General features: G+C 34.4%; 1 protein-coding gene across 21 annotated transcripts in view; it reads left to right on the forward strand.

Moving 5' to 3' along the window:
• Window positions 1-19,899, forward strand: part of EPB41L2 (erythrocyte membrane protein band 4.1 like 2) — a 281,401-nt gene that overhangs the window by 198,363 nt on the left and 63,139 nt on the right. For all 21 annotated transcript variants that reach the window (XM_031964261.1, XM_031964262.1, XM_031964266.1 and 18 more), the window contains exons 7-10: window positions 5,419-5,637; window positions 8,905-8,992; window positions 13,346-13,498; window positions 13,998-14,095. In XM_031964261.1, the coding sequence (XP_031820121.1) occupies window positions 5,419-5,637; window positions 8,905-8,992; window positions 13,346-13,498; window positions 13,998-14,095 (558 nt within the window). The remainder of the gene's footprint in view (window positions 1-5,418; window positions 5,638-8,904; window positions 8,993-13,345; window positions 13,499-13,997; window positions 14,096-19,899) is intronic.

The following is a 19,899-nucleotide window of genomic DNA, read 5'->3' on the forward strand; positions in this document are numbered from 1 at the left end:
GCCGGACTATAGTAAAAACAAAAATTTTGTTTTGTGGGCTTTTAAATAAAGAAAATTCATAGCCCTGGGTGAGGGGGATAATGTCCTCAGCTGCCGCATCTGGCCTGCTGGCCATAGTTTGAGGACCCCTGCCATAGAGGGCCAGACCATCCTGCCAGCCCATCAGGTTTGAAAACTGAGTATTATCTTTAATTCCTTACTCTCTCACCTGCCACGTATTTAATCTAGTTGCTAAGGCCTATCAATTTTGCCTTTGTAATGTCTCTTATATATGCCCTCTTCTGATACTGCCACCATTCTGGTGTAGGCCCTTATCATTTCATGAATAGTTGGTCTACCTATCCCTATTCTAGTCCATTCTCCTTTCAGGCACTTAAGTGATTTTTCCTAAAATACATGTCCAAGCATGGATTCTACTTAATAAACTCATTGGCTTCCTTTTACCTCCAGGAACAAATACAGCGTCTTCTGGCATTCAGAGTTCTTCATAGCATAACCCACTTTGTACCTTTCCAGTCTTCTCACATGTTATTCCCTGACACATAATCTAGGGACACTGATCCTATTGGCTGTTCCACAAACATGTCTCAGCTCCAGGCATTTTCTCTGGCTATCCCTCATTCCTGGAAGGCTGGAAGACAGAGAGGAGCTATATATCAGTCTCTTGATATCATTTCTCTGCTAGAGAAGAAAAGGGTTACAACGTTTTTATTTGGTCTTGACTTACATGAGAATTTATCATTATAGTTGTGAATGGTGTAGATGTGTCTGTAGCAGCATAAATCAGCTGTTTTTGAGACTTTACACATGGCAAAAATTGTACAGGGAGAGCTAGTCTTATATAACAATTGCTTTCTAATCTTCTTTTGCCTGTGGGTCTTAGAAAAAAAAAAAGATAGCTTTACAAATTCACTGTAGATTCATTTGATACAATTTACTAAAGCATATTCCTACTTCATTTTGCTGTCAGATATTGGTGTGTGTGTGTGTATGTGTGTGTGTGTGTGTGTGTGTGTGTGTGTGTATTCCTCTCCAGGAGTATGTAGAAGGCTATGCATCTTGACTTTTTGGGCTTGTAGTTGAAGTAGGGAGAGATGCACAATTACTAATCCAACTCTGATCTGAATTTGCTTCAGCTAGTAAATAATGGCCTTTTTAACTGCATAGTAAGCTGTTGGAGCATTGAATCCGACAGGCTGACATGCATAGAATACAGAGCTTCTAAGCAAGAGTGCTTTTAAATAATAGACCTTAATTAGGCTCTGTAAAGCAACACACGCTCTATACATACACACTCCCTGCTGTAAATTGTTGGGGGATTAAAATGTCTTAGTTTTAGTAATTTTATAGTATCAGAGAGTGCTTTGGGTCTTCATGTAAATGGGCTTGAAAAGCAAGTATGTCAGCAATTAAAAGAGTTATAATCCTGAATGGTACATTGAAGGTCTGGTTTATTGGGCAAGGTCTGTGTAGTCCTGAAAGGAGTTACTTTCTTATTTGTCCTTTGTTAAATTATTAGATTCTATGCTTCATAGATCTATCTGTGTTTTTTCCAGTATAGATCACACCTTCTTTATGATGCACACCTGTGCGTCACCTGTGCCTGGCACCTCTCTAAATTCAGTACATTTTTATAGGATGGGAATGACATGTTGAATATGGACAGAATCCAGCAATTTAGAAAGCTTTTATGAAGGTGGGGTTAAGAGGATGGTGACTGCCTACTCAGAATTGTTCTTTATAAACATGATTTCGTCTGTGTGAAATTTTTATAAGCCATACAAATGTTTGGATTGGACTATTTGATGATTCTCCCTGTACGCAATATTCCACCTCCTGTTTCTCTTTGTCTTTGCATGTAATGTGGATCTGTGCTTAGCATCTAATTGTTAATAACTGCTTATTGAGTAGACATAAGAAAGGAGGAAAGAATAACTCTGGAAACTACAGAGAAAAGTAGTGGACTAAATGTAGAATTGCAACAATGATACCAAGATTGTGATTGTGAAGGGATTTATAGGAATCACATAGGAACAGGAAAATTGTGAAGGACTGAAGGTTTTGAAATTGTATCATTTTTCCTTAGGGACAAAGTCTTTATAGTGAGTGAATAATATGCAGAATCAGGCAAAGAAAGGGATTGTTCCTTGCATAGTAGCTTAGGATAATAATAACAAATACACTCTAATTGAAATATTAATGTTTTCACCCAACAAATATTTATTGCTCTATCATGAATAAGATTATTCAGGAAATGAAGGGAAAAGGTGCATCTGCTGTTAATCTGGTAGTAGCAGTAATAAAGTTAATATACAAATTGTAAGCTTCTTGCCTCTTTTTTATATTCCTAGGGGTTAGCACAGTGTTAGGCAGATAGGAGGCCCTTAATAAATATTTGTTGATAGACAATATTCTGGCCTATATCATCTATCTTCTGAATTGCTCTTATTATCAATTGCTTGCTAAACATTTCCACCTGAGCATTCTGCAGACCTCTAACATGTTTAAGATAGAACTCATATTCTCTTCCAAAACCCATCCTTTCTTCAAGCTTCCTTATTTCTGCTCAAGTATAGTTATTCTTTCAGAAATCTTGGTTTATAAACATGTAGTCATTCTTCCCCTTTCCCTTACTTCCATATAAGTCATGTGCCAAGTCTTTTCAATCTTACCTCCATACAATAGCTTTCATTTCTATTTTCTCTTCTTCATTGACAGAGATTGACCTCTAATTTAAATCCCTTTCACCTCTTAGATTTTATGCTTCCAATCTCTAGAATTTCTACAATCCATCTTTCACATAGTTTTCACATTGATGTTTTTAAATCATAAATTTAATTCTACTACTCCTGTACTCAAATGTCTATTCCATTGTCTGTCTGATAAAATATAATCTCTTTCTGGCATTTAAAGCTGTTTACAATATGGCCGCCACCAACCTTCCCATTCTTATTTCATTTTATTTCCTTTTATATATTCTCTCTTGCTGCCTGCCACCAACCTTCCATTCTTATTTTATTTCCTTTTATATATTCTCTCTTGCTGTCTGTTTGTTTTATTTGGGGGATTTTTATCCTCAGTGCCTATCAAAGTGCCATATATCTAGATGGTACTTAATAAATAGTTTAATAAATGGATCCAGTACAAAGAAAAATAAGTGTTTTGCTTTACAATAGTGAGAACCTGGTTGGATATTCTGAACTTTCAGTGGGTATTGTTTCTAGTGGAATAATAGGTAACTCATGAAAGTATTCTGTGGTTGAGGAGTGCTGCATTGTGAGTCAAAACATAGAGAACAATATGCATTCAAAATGGTTAACTATAGGTGTAGTGTTCTGGTTGGTTTTCTTGAAGTCTCTGGACCGCCTTCGTTTCAGCAAAGTAATCACCATGAGAATAGCCAGGGATAAAGTCCAAATTCTTTATTGTCTCCTTGCCCTGGGGTTTGGCTAGCTTTCTGGAGGCTCTTCAGACTGGCCTTGGCTCAGTGGAGGAAGCAGGAGAACAGGCCAGCCACCAAGGTGTTGAGAGATGGAGTGAACGTCTCTGGCTGAGTTTGTCCCAGTTTATATATGCTATTATAATTACATCATTGTAGGTGTGAATCTTGTAGAATTATATTAAGTCCTAAGTACATATATGAACTAGAGAACTATTAATCACCATGCTAAACTAGATAACTATTGTTTTATCAATTTCACTGAGTTAACACCTTGTAAGAATCCTGGTTTCAGAGTTCTGACCCATTATATATATAGGGTTATAATAATTATTATTTTTTTTAAAAGAGGTTATAGTAAGGGTAATTGACTGGGACAATAGTGGTAAATAGAGGGATGAGAAGTAGTAGAGGGAAAAAAGAAAGGTGATTAATTTAGGAAAATGAGGCAGAAGAGAAGGAAAGGAATGAAATTTTTAATTTAAAAAAGGGGGATCTCCTAGTTTAGAACTGAAGAGGGTCACATTGATTAGATCATTACATTTTGATGATCTCTGTGACACTAAGGGTAGCTTAGGATAGAGTGAAGTTAGTAGTCTCTGGGAATTGAGTTGTTTGAACTGGGAAACCAGCTTGTTTTGGGGTGTTTGTTCAGTATATATTAACATATAAGAGTTTTAAACTATGAGGGCAGGAACTAGATTGGAAAGAGAAAAATTGAGTCAGATGTTGTTTTCTTAGGAAGTTACTTGAAAACCAATAATTCATAGCACCTGGATTCTGACTTGGGAAAGTCTAGAAGTTGCTGTGAGTGGCACAGGATATACCAGCTTCTCCTTTTACATAATATATCAGGGATATGAAATACAGAGCAGTAAGAATTGTCTATAGAGCCTTAGAGACAGGGACGTTCCTGTTAGTACAAGAAGTTGGGAAAAGGAAGGTAAAGAGGAAGTTTTATCTTTCCTGGGAAGAGGGAGAAGCCTTTGTGAAAGCTGAAGAGGAAAGGGAATGAGAAGTAGGAGGATTGAACTGAATGGAGACAAAGAAAGTAAGGAAGGAATGGTGGCTGACATCTGAGAGATGTTAGTGAATTTGCAGACACAATATATAAATGTGCTAGCTAGATTAATGTTGGTGTAGTTCCTTCCTTCCTCCCTCCCTCTGTAGGGACTGAATTAAATGTTCATGTGGCACCAATTTAGTAGTAACACCCAAAGGTGGTGGTGGGAGGTAGTTGGAGATAAGGCACACTCAAAAGATATCTCACATATGTAGCATAGCATCCATTAGAAAAATAAGCAAGGGGGGGTTCAGAAAATCATATAATGATTTACATGAAATGATACAAACTGAAGTGAGCAGAAGCTGGAGAAGATCATATGCAATAATAATATTGTATGTTGATCATTTGTGAATGATTTAGCTGTCCTCAATAATACAATGAACTAAGACAATTGCAAAGGACTTATGATGAAAAAAAATGCTATCTATCTCTAGAGAAAGAATGGATAGAGTCTGAATGGAGATCTAGGGTTTTTTTTTTAAATAAAGTTTCTTTTTCTTTTCTTTTACAACTTGGCTAATATGGAAATATGTTTTGCATGATTACATAAGTATAATCTGTATCAAATTGCTTACTTTCTCAGAGAGGAGGGAAGAGAATGAGAGAATCAAAATTAAAAAAAACAAATATTTTTATATTTAATTGAACAAACTTATAAAGATTTTAAAACTGTAGTATCAGCTGTATATAATGAAATTTTACAGTTTGCATTTTGTTAATTTTATGCACATATAGCTTGTACGATCTGTAGGCCAAACACTCATGATGAAATATAAGCTTTGTCAAATTGATGTTTTGTCATAAAAATATTCACTTTACTATGAACATGTGTTCTTAATATTGTGATATTTGGAGAATATTATTAGAACTCTGTAGTACTGTGAAAATAAGTGATTTTCTTTTCCCCCCATAGATATTTCCTGTGCCTTCAGCTTCGACAGGATATTGCTTCTGGACGCCTACCCTGTTCTTTTGTGACTCATGCTCTCCTTGGTTCATATACACTGCAAGCTGAGCTTGGTGACTATGACCCAGAGGAACACAGCAGCGATTACATCAGTGAATTTCAGTTTGCTCCCAATCAAACTAAGGAGATGGAAGAGAAAGTAGTAGAGCTGCACAAAACTCATAGGTCTGTTCACTTTTGTGCTGGAGAGAGAGAATGATTAGGGTTAATTCTACTTGCATAGGATTAGCTTAACATCTAATTACTGACAAATGGGATATTTTGGCAGAATGTTTACATTTTACCTTAGGATAACCACTCTACGAATGTCTTAAGGTAAGACTATCTGACCAACTCCTAATGAATGGAGAAAAAAAGGTTAATGAATTTTTATTTTTTGAAAAAAGTTAACTGCATTTCTTCTTGTATTTTATGTATTCATTTATATATACCCACTAATTATGCTTATTAACAATAGTAAGTATTTAATTTTAAATTATTTATTAAATAGACAGATTATGAACATTCCATTTGGATGGGAATGGATGTGACATAATGAAACATAAATGACTCCAGTATATATTTGATGATCTTCTGTCTTGGCCAAGGAAAATCAGCTATAAAGATTCCTAAGGAAAGTTTTGCCTTACTGCCTTGAATTTTTGACCTTCGGTCCTTGAAGATGTTAACTAAATTATAACTTCAGGCAGAACCTAATGTTTATTTCATGGTTTGAAAGGTTTTAGATGATATGGATATAGACTTCATTCCAAGACCAATTTCATGAAATAGAGGATTCATCTCAGTAGACCAGCCATTAAATGATGAATTATTTGGGAATGGCAAAGGCAAATGATAACCTTTCTTTTGTTCCTAGAGTGATTGTGGAATAGTAGAAAATAAAGCTCAACTTTTAGGAAAACAATAATAATTTACTATAGATGCTCCAAATGTAAGATCTGTGACTAGCCAATTGGTATTCTTTTATAAGAAATGAATCAATATGATATGCCTGTGATCAATGAAACCAGAAGACAAAAGGAAGTTGTAGCTGAAAGAAAAAAATTCTTCACTGGCTCTTTTTGGAGAGTCACACCAAAGAGTTGGTTTTACTATATGTCTGAATGCAACGAGAAACAACACTTTGTTGAACACGCTTCCACCTTATTTTTCAGTGCTTATAATGTGCATAACCAAGAACAAAAGATAATTTGGATGAGATACTACCCCCTAACAAAAAATTGAGAAAATATCAATAACTTCTGATCCATGTCCCTACTTTCTCATCTTTATAAAATCTGAGAATGAGAATGATCTATACATGTAATAAGGATTTTAATGAAAATGAAAAAAGAAAAAGGCGGGTTATTTCAGTTTTTTTTTTCTTTCTTTTTTTTTCTTTCTTTTTTTTTTTTGCAGGAGCTCATATCTTTACAGTTACCTATTTGGCTGAATGATGTAGATTTATAAGGTCACCATGTGCTTATTTTTTTCTGAATTTTAAAAAGAAAATTAAATATGTTTCAATTGGAGTAAAATGTAGACTTATGCACATATTCATCTTTTTTCTGTCATGGTCCTCCATCAACCTCTTCTCCCTTGGCAGACTAATGAATTAGCCTTTGAACCTTTTTAAATGTATAAAATAAAATACACAGGACTACAAAGGAAACAAATTAAATTGGAACACCACCACCAAAATATTTTTAAAATGAGTTGGTTGGATTTGTCTTAAAGACTGAAGCAAGAAATCTTTCATGCATTTGTTAAGATTTTATAAGACTGTTTGATAAATGATACCTCTGCATAATAATTAACATCAAGGTAAACATGGCAAAGGGAGATAAATTCTAACAGATTTTTTTCCACAGTCATGGAGAATGAATCCAAATAGAAGACGTAATCATTGTAGAACATGGTGGAGTTTTCCAAATGATCCATTTTTGCAATTGATATTGTGTTGCATATTGTAACTATCAACCCCAGAATGATATAGTGCTTTCCTTATAATATCCACGAGTACTTAAAAGAACTTGCCCTAATAATCCATACATTAAACAATAAATAGGTTTCAACAGTTGTCATGTATCATGGAGTTACATGTTCTTTCCAATGAATAAGGAGATTAGGAATGTTGATATGCATATCTGAAACAGGCATGATAGATGGATAATTGAGTAGGAAGAGGAAATCCATCTGGATTGCAGTTGGGAATTTATCCAGTGTGTTTAATGATCCTGAATGGTTACCTGGTATGAAAACCTCTCCTTTTAAAGCAAATCTTTCCCCATTGATGTCATGTGTTCTGAGTCTTAGAGCATCACAATTTCAGAAGAATCAAAATTGAAGTTAAAAGAGTCAATAGTGAGGTACATATTGGGTGAAAGGTCACTACATATTTCCAACATTGAGTATTATAAAAATATGGAACAGAATAGAGAAAGCCTATTCACTGGAAAAGGAGGTTGGACCAGTCTTGGAGTAAGAAATAATAGATTGGCAAGCCCAATTTCCCCAATAGCCCCCCAATTTGTGGGCAAGCCCCCAAATTTCCACAAAATTGAAGACTTCCAACAATTGGTTGATCTCTGTGGAGGATCTATGAAAAGAGGACATCAGCAAGAATTCTATAGGAGGAAAATGTGTTGTTCTCCCCAAATGAGGTAGTCTGTATATCAGTATATATTAATGGATTCTTTCAAATATAAGGAATGCTATGAATTGAAGATTTGTAACCCTAGAAGAGTTGAAAAAAATTGTAGGTTTTTCTGGTTTTGTTTTTTATTTTGCTTTTAAAGTACACTTCAGCAAAGAGAATAATCTGTGGTAAATAACACTGGCATTTATTTAAGTTATATAGAATCCTGAATTTCATTTACCTATGATGTATCTATAATAACAATAACCTCATTTATATAGTGGTTTCATGTTTTCTAACTTTATCAGGTATATTAAATTTGTTCTTCAGAATTAGCTTCAAAAGAGCACTTAGCTACTGAAAACGTATCTCGAACAATACACATTCACTAATTTATCAATTATTTGTAATTTAAAAAAAATTAATGTGATCTTGCTTTGGGATATCAATGACTAAGTTTGTTATCAAATAATCTAATTGAGAATAAAGTTAAGGCTTTGGAATTTGTTTTCCTGGGACAGAGTTTAAAAAAAAAGTAGTCAGTTAAGTTGGACTTGGATGACTTAATGAAATTTTGTTTTTCCTAAGGCAAAACTAAAACAGCTTCTTCAGGCAATTGGGTGCATGGTCTTTTTTTTTTTTTTTCAATAAAAATTAAAACTATGTTTAAGGTGTCATATTAAAGGGAAAGAAGGTTAAAGGATAGGGAAAACATTATTTATATGTTTTTTATAAAATTGGAAAGGTTTTTGATCATAGATTTTATTCACATTTTTTCCTATTTATAAAATAATATTATTCTTCGTGATTCTTAGGGGCTTATCTCCAGCACAAGCTGATTCTCAGTTCTTAGAAAATGCAAAGAGACTTTCCATGTATGGTGTAGATCTACATCATGCCAAGGTATTTATTGTAAATATGTTTGTTTTAAGTTTTGTTATGACTGTGATGTTCTTAAAAAAAAAAAAAAGGTATTTCTGGATTTAACATCCAGCTCTTTATTGAACCTTTCCTTATAACAACAGCAACCAAAAAAAAAAAAAAAAAAAAAACACTTAAGCAAAACCAGCCAATACAATGATTTTATCTGAGATCATGTTAGTACCTCTCTAATCATCCACCATTTGGTGTAATCATCTATTCTCTAAATCTGAATTTGATCATTACAATTTCTCTGTTTTCATCTGGTTTTTATTTGTCTTATTGTATTTATTGTGTATATTAGTTTCTTGGTTCTGTTCTACTTGACCTTGCATAAATTTAATGCAAGTTTTCTCATGCTTCCCTGAATTCCTCATATTTATCATCTCTAAATAACAAAATGATGTTGCATTACATTCTTAAACTACATTTTTTACAATTGCAATCCAATCCTATAGTACTTGTTTTTCCCATGCTTTTGATAAGTGTGTTTGTATGTATATAGATACATACAAACATATATGTATATAAACATATGTATGTATAATATGTATAAACATAAATATATGTATATACACACACACACAGAGCTAAGCTTCTCTGTTCCTCCCTTCCTCTCCTGCCTTATTTCTCTTCTTCCAGTTCTTCCTTACCTATGTCTCTCTCCCTCTCCCCTTTTCCCTTGAGAATACATATCCAGTAATCAGGTATTTGAGTTTAATAACTTTTCTTGCATGAGTTACAAATTATTTTCCTTAATGATTGTATTATTTTGTAATTCCACTGACAATCCTTTTACAACATCATCCATTACTACCTTGTATCATCTTTGCCACATAATCCATTTTAGAAACTGCATGCTAATATATAATGTAGCACCCCACTCCTTAGGTTATTGTTTGAAGAGACAAAGGGTTTTGAGCTTTAAAGTAAAATAAGCAGGTTATTCCTCTTTATCCTCTTTGTTCTTCCTTTTTCCTCCTTCCTTCTTCTTCTTCCTCCTTTTCCTCCTCCTCTTTCTCCTTCTTCTTTCCTTTTTCCTCCTTCCTTCCTCTTTCCTCCTTCTCCCTCTCTTTTCTCCTCCCTCTTTTTCCTCTTCCCTATTCAAATTGTTTTTCTGAGTGGCCATAGTATTTAGAAGGGACCAAATCACTTTCCTCTTTCTTCTCCCTTGTTCTATCATATTTCCTTACTTTAAATCATGTTTTCTCTACATCTGTTCCTTTGCTGCAAGCCCCCAGTATTCTTTTATCACTGGCCTCCAAATTCATTTTTCCTGGTTCTCTTTTTGGTAAGTTCTTATGACTCCAGTTCTTGTATCATTCCTGCCTATTTGAGGCTGCCTTTGCCTTTTGCCCAGCCCTTATCTTTGCTCTACAGTTAGATCAGAGGTCAAAAATAAGTAATCATCATTATCACAGATATAAGTGCTCTCTAAAGAGCTTCTGGATATTGTGAATTAGCATCATAGAACTGTGGAAAGAGTAATAAACTTAGAATCTGAGGATTTGGATTTGATCTCTACTTTTAGTAGCACTGTGACCTACCTCTTTAGGCCCCGCTATCTTCACTTGTAAACTTAGGGAAACATCTGCCTTCCAATTTTACATTTGCAGTCCTATAGAAGAGCCTCTTTTCTTTATAGGATTAAAAAAAAAAACTTCTAACTTAAAAAAAATGAGAGTTGTATCTCCAGGTATGGGAAAGAAGACATTTAAGCAAATCTATATAAAAGTTTGATTCCTACTTGCCTTGTGACAGACCACCTCTTCCCTGTAAATTTTTGTTTTTAAAGGTGGGCCTTAATCTTTCTCTTTCTTACCTGAGTCAGTGTGGTGTGTGAAGAAAACAAATACAAGAATACTAGGGCTTAATTTGTAGAAACTAAAAATGAACATGTATAGAGTGCTTAGGGGTTCCTTTATACTTCATTTCATTAAGTTGTTTCTTTATTCCCTTTTATTCTAACAGTTCCTACCTCCCAAAGTCACTTATTAACGTAGAATAATAGTTTATAGGACCACCAAAGGTCAACAGAAATAAAGGAAGTTTACCTGAAATTAAATAATCCTTATTAATAAGTCAAATAACATCATATTGGACATTTTCAATATACTGAATTCATATGGAAATGGTATAGTACAATCCTTCACAAAAGGATTGCTTTCTTATTTGTGATGAGACCATATTTATCCCTTCATTCAACAAGCATTGAATACCTGTTATGGTCAGAGCACCATGCTAGATTTTGGGAAAGAAGTAAAGTTAATGCAAAATACAATTTCTACTGTTATGTAACTTGTGATCTGGCGTATACAAAAAGATACTAAAAGTACTTTAGAAAGTTGCAGGACAGAGAGCTCCCTGAGATGATAGTCTGTGTAGTAGAGTGGATGTCAGCAAGACTGGAAGAAGCTCCTTTCTAATTCTTTTTTTATTTTTTATTTTTTAATTTTTTTCATAATTATAACTTTTTATTGACAGAACTCATGCCTGGGTAATTTTTTTTACATTATCTCTTGCACTCACTTCTGTTTTGACTTTCCCCCTCCCTCCCTCCCTTCCTCCATCCCTTTCCCCAGATGGCAAGGAGTCCTTCCTATACATGTTAAATGTCACAGTATATCCTAGATACACTATATGTGTTAAAACCCAAACAGTTCTCTTGCTGCACAGGAAGAATTGGATTCAGAAGGTAAAAATAACCCGGGAAGAAAAACAAAAATGCAGACAGTTTACATTCATTGGAAGAAGCTTCTTAAAAGTAGATCTTAAATATTTAAAATATGAGTAAGAACTTAATATTTGCTTATATAATCATTTGCTTCAGTGGTCCCAGTGAATAATTTTTGGCAGCCTAGTTTGGAACCAAATGGCTTTGTACAGAGTCTTCTCTTTTATCCCTGCTCAGAGTATTTCTAGGATTTCTTAGTAATTTTCTGCCAGAAAAAATGTGAAAACACCATATGGATTAAATTCCTTCCTTCCCCCTCTCCAAAAAAAAAACACACACACACACAACACCAAAAAACTACTCAGATGGATAGTTTAGTGCATTTTAACGATGTATATGAATTATAGAAGTATAATTGAAGAGAAAACATTTAGCAATCAATAAATATGAAATGCCCTACCCTCCTCTATTTTTTAAAACAAACAAAAAGTTTTTTTCAATGTCAGGTTGAAATATGAATTTTAATTTATTGGATTAAGATTGAGACTAGTAATAGTTTGGGGATTTAGTTCATTTTGTATTTATATTGTACCAAATACAACATGTATCATGTCACTAATTGATTTTGAATATGTGATGGCTCTGGGTAATTTGGTTCAGTCTGTTTTTTTTAATGAAATCTAAGTCTCTATTGCTTTATGAAGTAATCATGAACTATGTATTTACAGGATTGTATGTCTTGTATCTCATATAATATTGGAATTGTTAGCGAGTTACATATGACATGTTCATTTTTGTCTTAATTTTTTTTCTACCTTTAAATCCTCCTGGCAGACAGATTTTTCAGATTGGCTTCCCTCTGAAACTTTTGTTTGGAAAAGGAAGGCAATGTTAGTGAACTCAAGAATAGTTTTCAAACCTTTAAAATGTGCCAGCCAAAGGAATGTTATAATGACAAGTGGATGTCAGCACTTATAATACTAGTCACCTGCTTGGAAGGATTTGGGGATTCCATTACACGAGGGGAAATTGCAACTCTCAGCTTGCCTTGAAGGGAAGTTTGGAATGAATGATTGTTTTTGCAGAATGTAATACTGAGATCATCTCATACCTGTCAGCCAAAATGATTCATTGGATAGTTGGAAAAAAAAAAAGACACTAGAAACCCTTTACCAAAACGACTTGAATTTAGAGTCATTTTTACTATCCTGCCATGGTAGACTAGTATATTCCAACACCCTCTAATCCCCTTCATTCCATTCTTGTCCCTTAACCCTTACAAAGAATTTCAATAATTCACTTATTATATGCCTCTTAAAAAGTATTGAGGGCTGAGATTGCATTACATCAGCTCCTTGAAAAATAAAATATGATCCTTGAAAATCGATAGATTCCTAGGATATGTTATGTTTTCTACAATTTCAGTCTATTTTTCTGTTCTTGCTGTTATTTTAAGGTGAAATCTATAAAAAAAAATCACCATTTCTGTTCTTGGCTTTAAAAAGCTAGTTAACCAAATGACTGTATATCTAAAGGAGATAATGTTTATAAAGGCACTTTACAAACCTGAAAGAATGATACAAATATTAGATATTGCTATTATTATTACTGCTATTTTTGTTGTTGTTATCAATCAGTATTTGATACTTTGTGTTTGGTAGGATTCAGAAGGTGTGGACATCAAGCTGGGTGTATGTGCTAATGGACTGCTTATTTATAAGGACAGACTCAGAATTAATCGATTTGCCTGGCCTAAAATCCTGAAAATTTCCTACAAGCGCAGTAACTTCTATATTAAAGTCAGGCCAGCAGAGGTGAGCAATGTGGAATCAGTCTTCCTTAATGTCTTTAATCAGTTAATTATGTATTTCTTAGTTTTAATTATTTTTATAGTAAACAAGATCTTCATATTTAAATTGACTTCTTTCTTACAATAATTTAAATCTAATGAACAGCTGCTCATTTCCCTAAAATGTTTTTTTTTCCCCTATGTTAATCCTTTCTCTAAATCTATTACTGTGTAATTAAAAAAGACATCAATAGGAAAGTTATGTGAAAAGATTGATAACTTCTAGGGGACACTGAAATGTTACAAACTTATTTGAGTAGGTTTATACATATATGAAAATAGAAAATTATGTTATTATTATAATGCACAAAACATTCATCTAGTATAATATTTCTATTATGTGGAAACCAGCATTTTTCCTTCCTCACGAAAGAAGAATTGCTACTCATAAAAACCTAGAAGCCCTGGTACTGGTCAGTAATGAACTTTTAAATGTGCTAATTTGTTTTGTGGATTCATTCCAGCTGGAACAATTTGAGAGCACCATTGGGTTTAAACTGCCAAACCACCGGGCTGCTAAAAGGTTATGGAAAGTGTGTGTGGAGCATCATACTTTCTACAGGTAATTTTAGGAGATATAATTGGTGGAATTTACTTTTTCAGAAAAGAATATCTGGGTTAGCTTAATCTTTCTTAACTATATGTGTATCCAGACATCTTTCATATTCAGTTGAATATAATGTGGGTATTGCAGTATATAGTGCATACAATGCTGATCCTAGAGTAGGAAGACTCATCTTCTGAGTTCAGATCCAGCCTCAGACTAGCTGTGTGATCCTGAGCAAGTCACTTAATCCTGTTTACCGCAGTTTTCTTATTTGTAAAACGAGCTGGAGAAGGAAATGAGAAATCACTACAATATCTTTGTCAAGAAAATTCCATATGAGATCACAAAGAATCAGACATGACATGATAGATACAACGAGTCAGAACAACAACAAAAATTCACAGTACTTAACATAAGTTAGTAAGTTTTTTTTAAACCCATAATGTTTGAATTACTGGCTTCAATATCCTAGTTCGTTGAAGGAATATCCTGAGGCCCAAAAGAATCTTTCTCTTCCCAGTCAGAAAAAAGCCTGACTATTAAATAATTAATTTGTTTGATAATGATGGTAAGTACTACTGCCATCCAGTATCATTTATTCAAGCCTTAGAATTTCTTGTCAAAAATCTATATAATACAGGGCAGCAAGGTGGTGCAGTGGATAGAGCAGCAGCCCTGAATTCAGGAGGATCTGAGTTCAAATCTGGTATCAGACACTTAACACTTCCTAGCTGTGTGACCCTGGGCAAGTCACTTAACCCCAATTGTCTCAGAAAAGAAAATCTATATAATTCTTCTAGAGTTATTTCTGAGGCACGTTTGCTCTGCCTCAGTAGATGATATAAAGTCTTAGATATTTTTATCATGGCTATACAGTGAAGAAGTAGTAATAACAAGATTTTTTATATCCTACTTCCCCCACCCAATGACCCCATGAAACCTGTTTGGGGAATTTATTTGTAAACATCAATTTAAGATTCCAAACATTAGAAAAAAATCTTTCATTTAAACATTTTTGGTAAATGTGATTGGACTTTTTATAACTAATAGAAATTTTACTTTTTGTGTTTTTTTTTTTAAATCAAAATTTTTTAAGGAAGCATTTAAAAAAAAGCCATGTATTATATTGTATTTAACTTATACTTTAACATATTTAACATGTATTGGTCAACTTGCCATCTAGGGGAGGAAGTGGAGGGAAGGAGGCGAAAAATTGGAACAAAAGGTTTTGCAGTTGTCAGTGCTGAAAAATGCATATATTTTATAAATAAAAAGCTATAATAATAAAAAAGCCATATATTTCTTTAGTACTTTTTACTTAAAGGCAGTTAAAAAACAAGTAGATTTTTCCATTAATATCAGATCCTGACAATACAATGCTACTTTCCCTGCACATGGATATATTTGCTATAGAGATGCTTTCTGAAAATTTTTAGTCATATTTTGTTGAACTATATAGAATAAAGAAACATGAAATTTGCATATTAAAACCAAATTGCCCTGTGTACCAAGGCATTAGTCAAGTTCTTACATAACAGTTTTTAAATGGTGGCACTAATATTAATGTATGAGACTGTGACTTTATTAATCAATAGGATTTTAAAATCTGTTTTGTTTCTTTTTCTTGGGAATCTTTAGTAATATTTACATTGCTAAACCTTATGCTACTTTAAATGTATGCCTTAAGAGATGAAATGTATACAAGGAGATTTCATTTTTAATGTCTTTTCCTTTGCTCTTACTCGAGGCATTTTTTTAAAATCCATATGAATTTTGGTCATTTTATTTTAATTTACTATCTTAGAGTAATTTTCTTACTGATAAATATATTTTATCAGACTATTTAAGGGCCTAAGAATGAAAGATGTTTTATCTGAAGAAAACAAATATTTTGTAATCCAGAAAGAATAAATATTATTGAAATATTTTGGTTCTGCTCTTTGTGTTTTTTAGGAAATATTTCAGGCAGATTTATATCATATTTGCTCAGCATATAATTTCATTAAAAAGCAGTTGCTCTGTTTTCTCTTATCTATTCCAACTGCTTTGTTCTTGTGTTAATCAGTCTATCTATTGATTCAAAGGTCTCTGGACACAAGAAAACACTTTGTGTAGTTGAGGCAATTTCCCTGGGCCTTGCTATGTCATTAGAAAATTTCTAGTCACATGTCTTAGTCACATTCTGGAAGTTTGTGCATGAGAATGCAATATCTATTGAAACAGGAAGCTTCAGAAAGCTTTTTAATCCCAGTTTGAAAGACTATAAATTCAATTGTCCCGAAGTTATATCTTTTGTGTTTTCTTTGTACAAGATGATGACTCACAACTTAATGCAAAGGTTTTCTCTTTATTTTTAGGCCTGAGAATAGATCTGTCATGTTTACAAAATGTCTTTTAATAAAATGCATCTAGACAGAATCATTTATAATATCCTATGAAAAGAAAATCAATTTTCTTATTTGCATAGAAGCAACAGTGTAGATTGTATAGGTTACTCCTTATTCTTATGGGCCTTTTAAGTCAAGTTTTGACCTGATTCTGCATGCTGGCTTGTGTAGGTTGTATAATACCTCCTTTCTCCATCATTGAAAGGAGTTCTTTATGTTCTTTTGTATGACCATTTTTCCTACTTAAACTATTGTAAGATTATACTTGATAATGGTAGGATTCCAATATTTAATGGTACAACTATGACTCAGAATCACCTGCTTCTTTCTTATCTTAATAGAAGAGAAAGAAAGGGAGAGAGAGGAAGAGGAAGAGGGAGAGAGGGGGCAGGGAGAGAGAGAGACAGAGGGAGGAAAGAGGGAAGAAGAAAGGGAGAGAGGAGGAAGAGGGAGAAGGAAGGGGGAGGGGGTGGAGAGGGAGAGAAGGAGTAAAGGAAGGAGGGAAGAAGAAAAACAGAGACAGAGAGAGTCTATGTAACAAACAAAAAGAAAAATTAAAATGTTTAGAAATGTTTTAGAATTTCCCATGTAGTGAATTTGAAAGTTATTTAGACTCAACAAGTATTAAGCACTTATTTTGTGCCAGGAACAAGTATTTGGAGATCTTTGTATTCCCCCTCAGTTCTGGAGCTTAAAAAAAAAAAGGCAAAAAAACCCCCCCAAACACAACACTTCTAGATGCTCATATATATGTTCACAGTCTTACGGAAGATACAGCAGGCCAACACCTAGATACAACCAAGATTCCTACAGGGTGACTTGAAAGTAATCTCAGAGGGAAATCTCTAACAGTTTGGGAGTAAGGAGGATGGAACTGGGAAAGATATCTTGCAGAAAGTAATGTTTGAGCTGAGCCTTGAAGAAAGCAAAGGAAGTCACAAGGTAACAGTGAGAATACAGTAACTCCAGGCATGGGAGGCAGCCAGTGACAAAGCTTGGAGTTGAGAGGTGGAATTTTGTGTGAGGAACAGAAAAAAGTTCTTCCTGGCCTTTATTATGTAAGTCCATTGAGTGCAGCAATTGTCTTTTGCCTCATTTTCTATCCCTGACATGTATCATACAGTGTGTGGCACATGGTAAGTGCTTCGTAAACGTTTACTGAATGAATGAAAGAAGACTAGAAAAGTAGAAGGGGGCAAGTTGTTGTGAAGGACTTTAAAAGCCAATTATGGGCTTTTTATTTGGTCCTAGAGTTTTTTTCAATAGAGGCATTATATGGTCAGACCTCTGCTTTGAGAAGATCCATCTGTTTGTCAGCTGTATAGATAATATAATGGGTTGAGACATTTGATATGAGAAGAGCAGCTAGAAGGAGCCTGTATGACTAAGAGGAGAGAAAGAGGCATATATGAGAAGTATTAGAGGAAGACTCTACAGGATTCAGCAGTAGATTGAATAATGGAAAGGAAGTTTCAGAGTGAAGAGTTGAGACTGACCATGAGATTATAACCTGTGAGGGGACCTCTTGATGGTAATAGATAACACGTGTAATAGATAAGTGGGAAGAAACCAGAGTTTTGGACATGTTAAATTCAAGGTATCTATAGGCAGAGAGAGAGATAGGAGACTGAAGATCAACAGAAAGGTTAAACCTGGATAAATAGCCTTGAAGAATCATCTGCTGAGAAATTATAATCAAATCCACGGAAACTGTTAAAATCACCAAGATATTATAGAAGAAAAGAAGGCGGCAAAGGAGAAAGCAGTGATTACTGGGGAAGATCTGGATAAAGAGCCAACCAAGGAGAGAAAAGGGAGGACAATCAGGAAAAAAAGGAAGAGGAAAAGGGGAAGAACCAGGTGATAGCAGTCCAACAAAAACATAGAGAAGAGAGAATAATTAGGGGAAGAGGAAGATTGACAATTTTTTGAGGCTTCAGATAGATCTAAGAAGGATAGGGTTTAAGATAGGTTATATACATAGTAGACAGTGTTCTCAAAAATTCAGCCATACAGTGGAGGAGAGAGATAAAGGATAATAGGTAACAGGAATAATAGCTAGCAAGGATGGATCAGGTGAGGACTTTGGGGACATGAAGGAAACCTGGATGTTTGTGGACAGTAGAGAAGTAGTCAGTAGAGAAAGATTCGAGATTAATGAGGAAGTGACAGTGATAAGGTACTTGCTGAAGAAGATTGAATGGAATGGGATCCCTTTGCATGTGGAGGGGTTTGCTTTGGCAAAGAAAAGACCATTTTCAACTCTTCATATCAAACTTAGATGGAGACAACAATAGTCGCAGATGGCAACTGAGTAATATGAGATGAGGAGGAAGAGAAAAGAGGGAAGTCTTAGTGAATGGCTGAATGGTCCCAACTTTTCCAATGATTTATAAGGTAGGATTCTCAGCTTGAAGAACGAGAATGAAAGCCATTGTGTGGGAGAGAGATTGAGAAAGTTTGGAAAATCTGTTGAGTCAGTGGGATAGCGAATCCATCAGGAGGTTTTAAAAGAATATCTTGCCACAATCAGGCCCACATTGAGATTATTTAACATGAATTTTTAGTGGACCTAGTCCTGATTTCATGATTTTCTCCTGCTGTATTCAGCAACATGAAAGTAGGAATGAATGCAGAGGATGATAAGAATACTCCAAGCCTGGGACTTGAAAAGATCTTCAGTAGAATTAAGGAACTGTGGAATTCAAGTATAGAGGATAGGATAAAATTAGATTCACTAAATGGATGAGATGAGGAAGAGAGGAGAGTATAGCAAGTGGAAGTCTGTGTGGCCTTGGAAAGATCTGAAGTGTGGAGGGGTTGGAAGTCATGGTGAGGAGAAGAAACAGAATTTGGGATTGAAATGCAGAAGGAAGGATGAGATGATAAAAGATTGTAATCAGATAAAAAGGAATTTTTGGAGTTCAGGAACTTGGGAGCATTTCATTTCTGTGTGATGAAAAGATCAAAGGCATGTATGTCTCTTTGTATGTATAGTTCCCTAGTGTGAGTTTAGGAGTTAGGGTAGAAAGAAACTGTGAACTAGATCCTGAATTTTTAGGGGAAGGAAGGAGAGTGTCCTGGGGGTCCATATATAACAGCTGGTGTCTTGATTGGATGATAAATATGAATTAAATGAACCTTGCCAGGAGTATTCCAAATCCCTCCAACGTGAGCAGTTAGTCAAAGGTTAAAAGACAATAAAATAGGAGCTGGAAAGAATGGCAAAGAAAAGGCCCTGTCTTCTGGATTGAACCAGATGTTTAAGATTGAAGTAGTGAGAAAAAAAAAAAAAACAGGTTTAAAAATGAAAGCAAATGTATTAACTGTTGCAGATATTTCAGAAGGTCTAGTGAAAGGGGATGGGTACTTCTAAAGTGGAACTTGAAGGAAAGAGTTGTAGATGATTGGAGAGAGGATATAAGCAGTTAG

The sequence above is a fragment of the Sarcophilus harrisii genome, chromosome 4, assembly GCF_902635505.1.
Source record: "Sarcophilus harrisii chromosome 4, mSarHar1.11, whole genome shotgun sequence".
Lineage (NCBI taxonomy): Eukaryota > Metazoa > Chordata > Mammalia > Dasyuromorphia > Dasyuridae > Sarcophilus > Sarcophilus harrisii.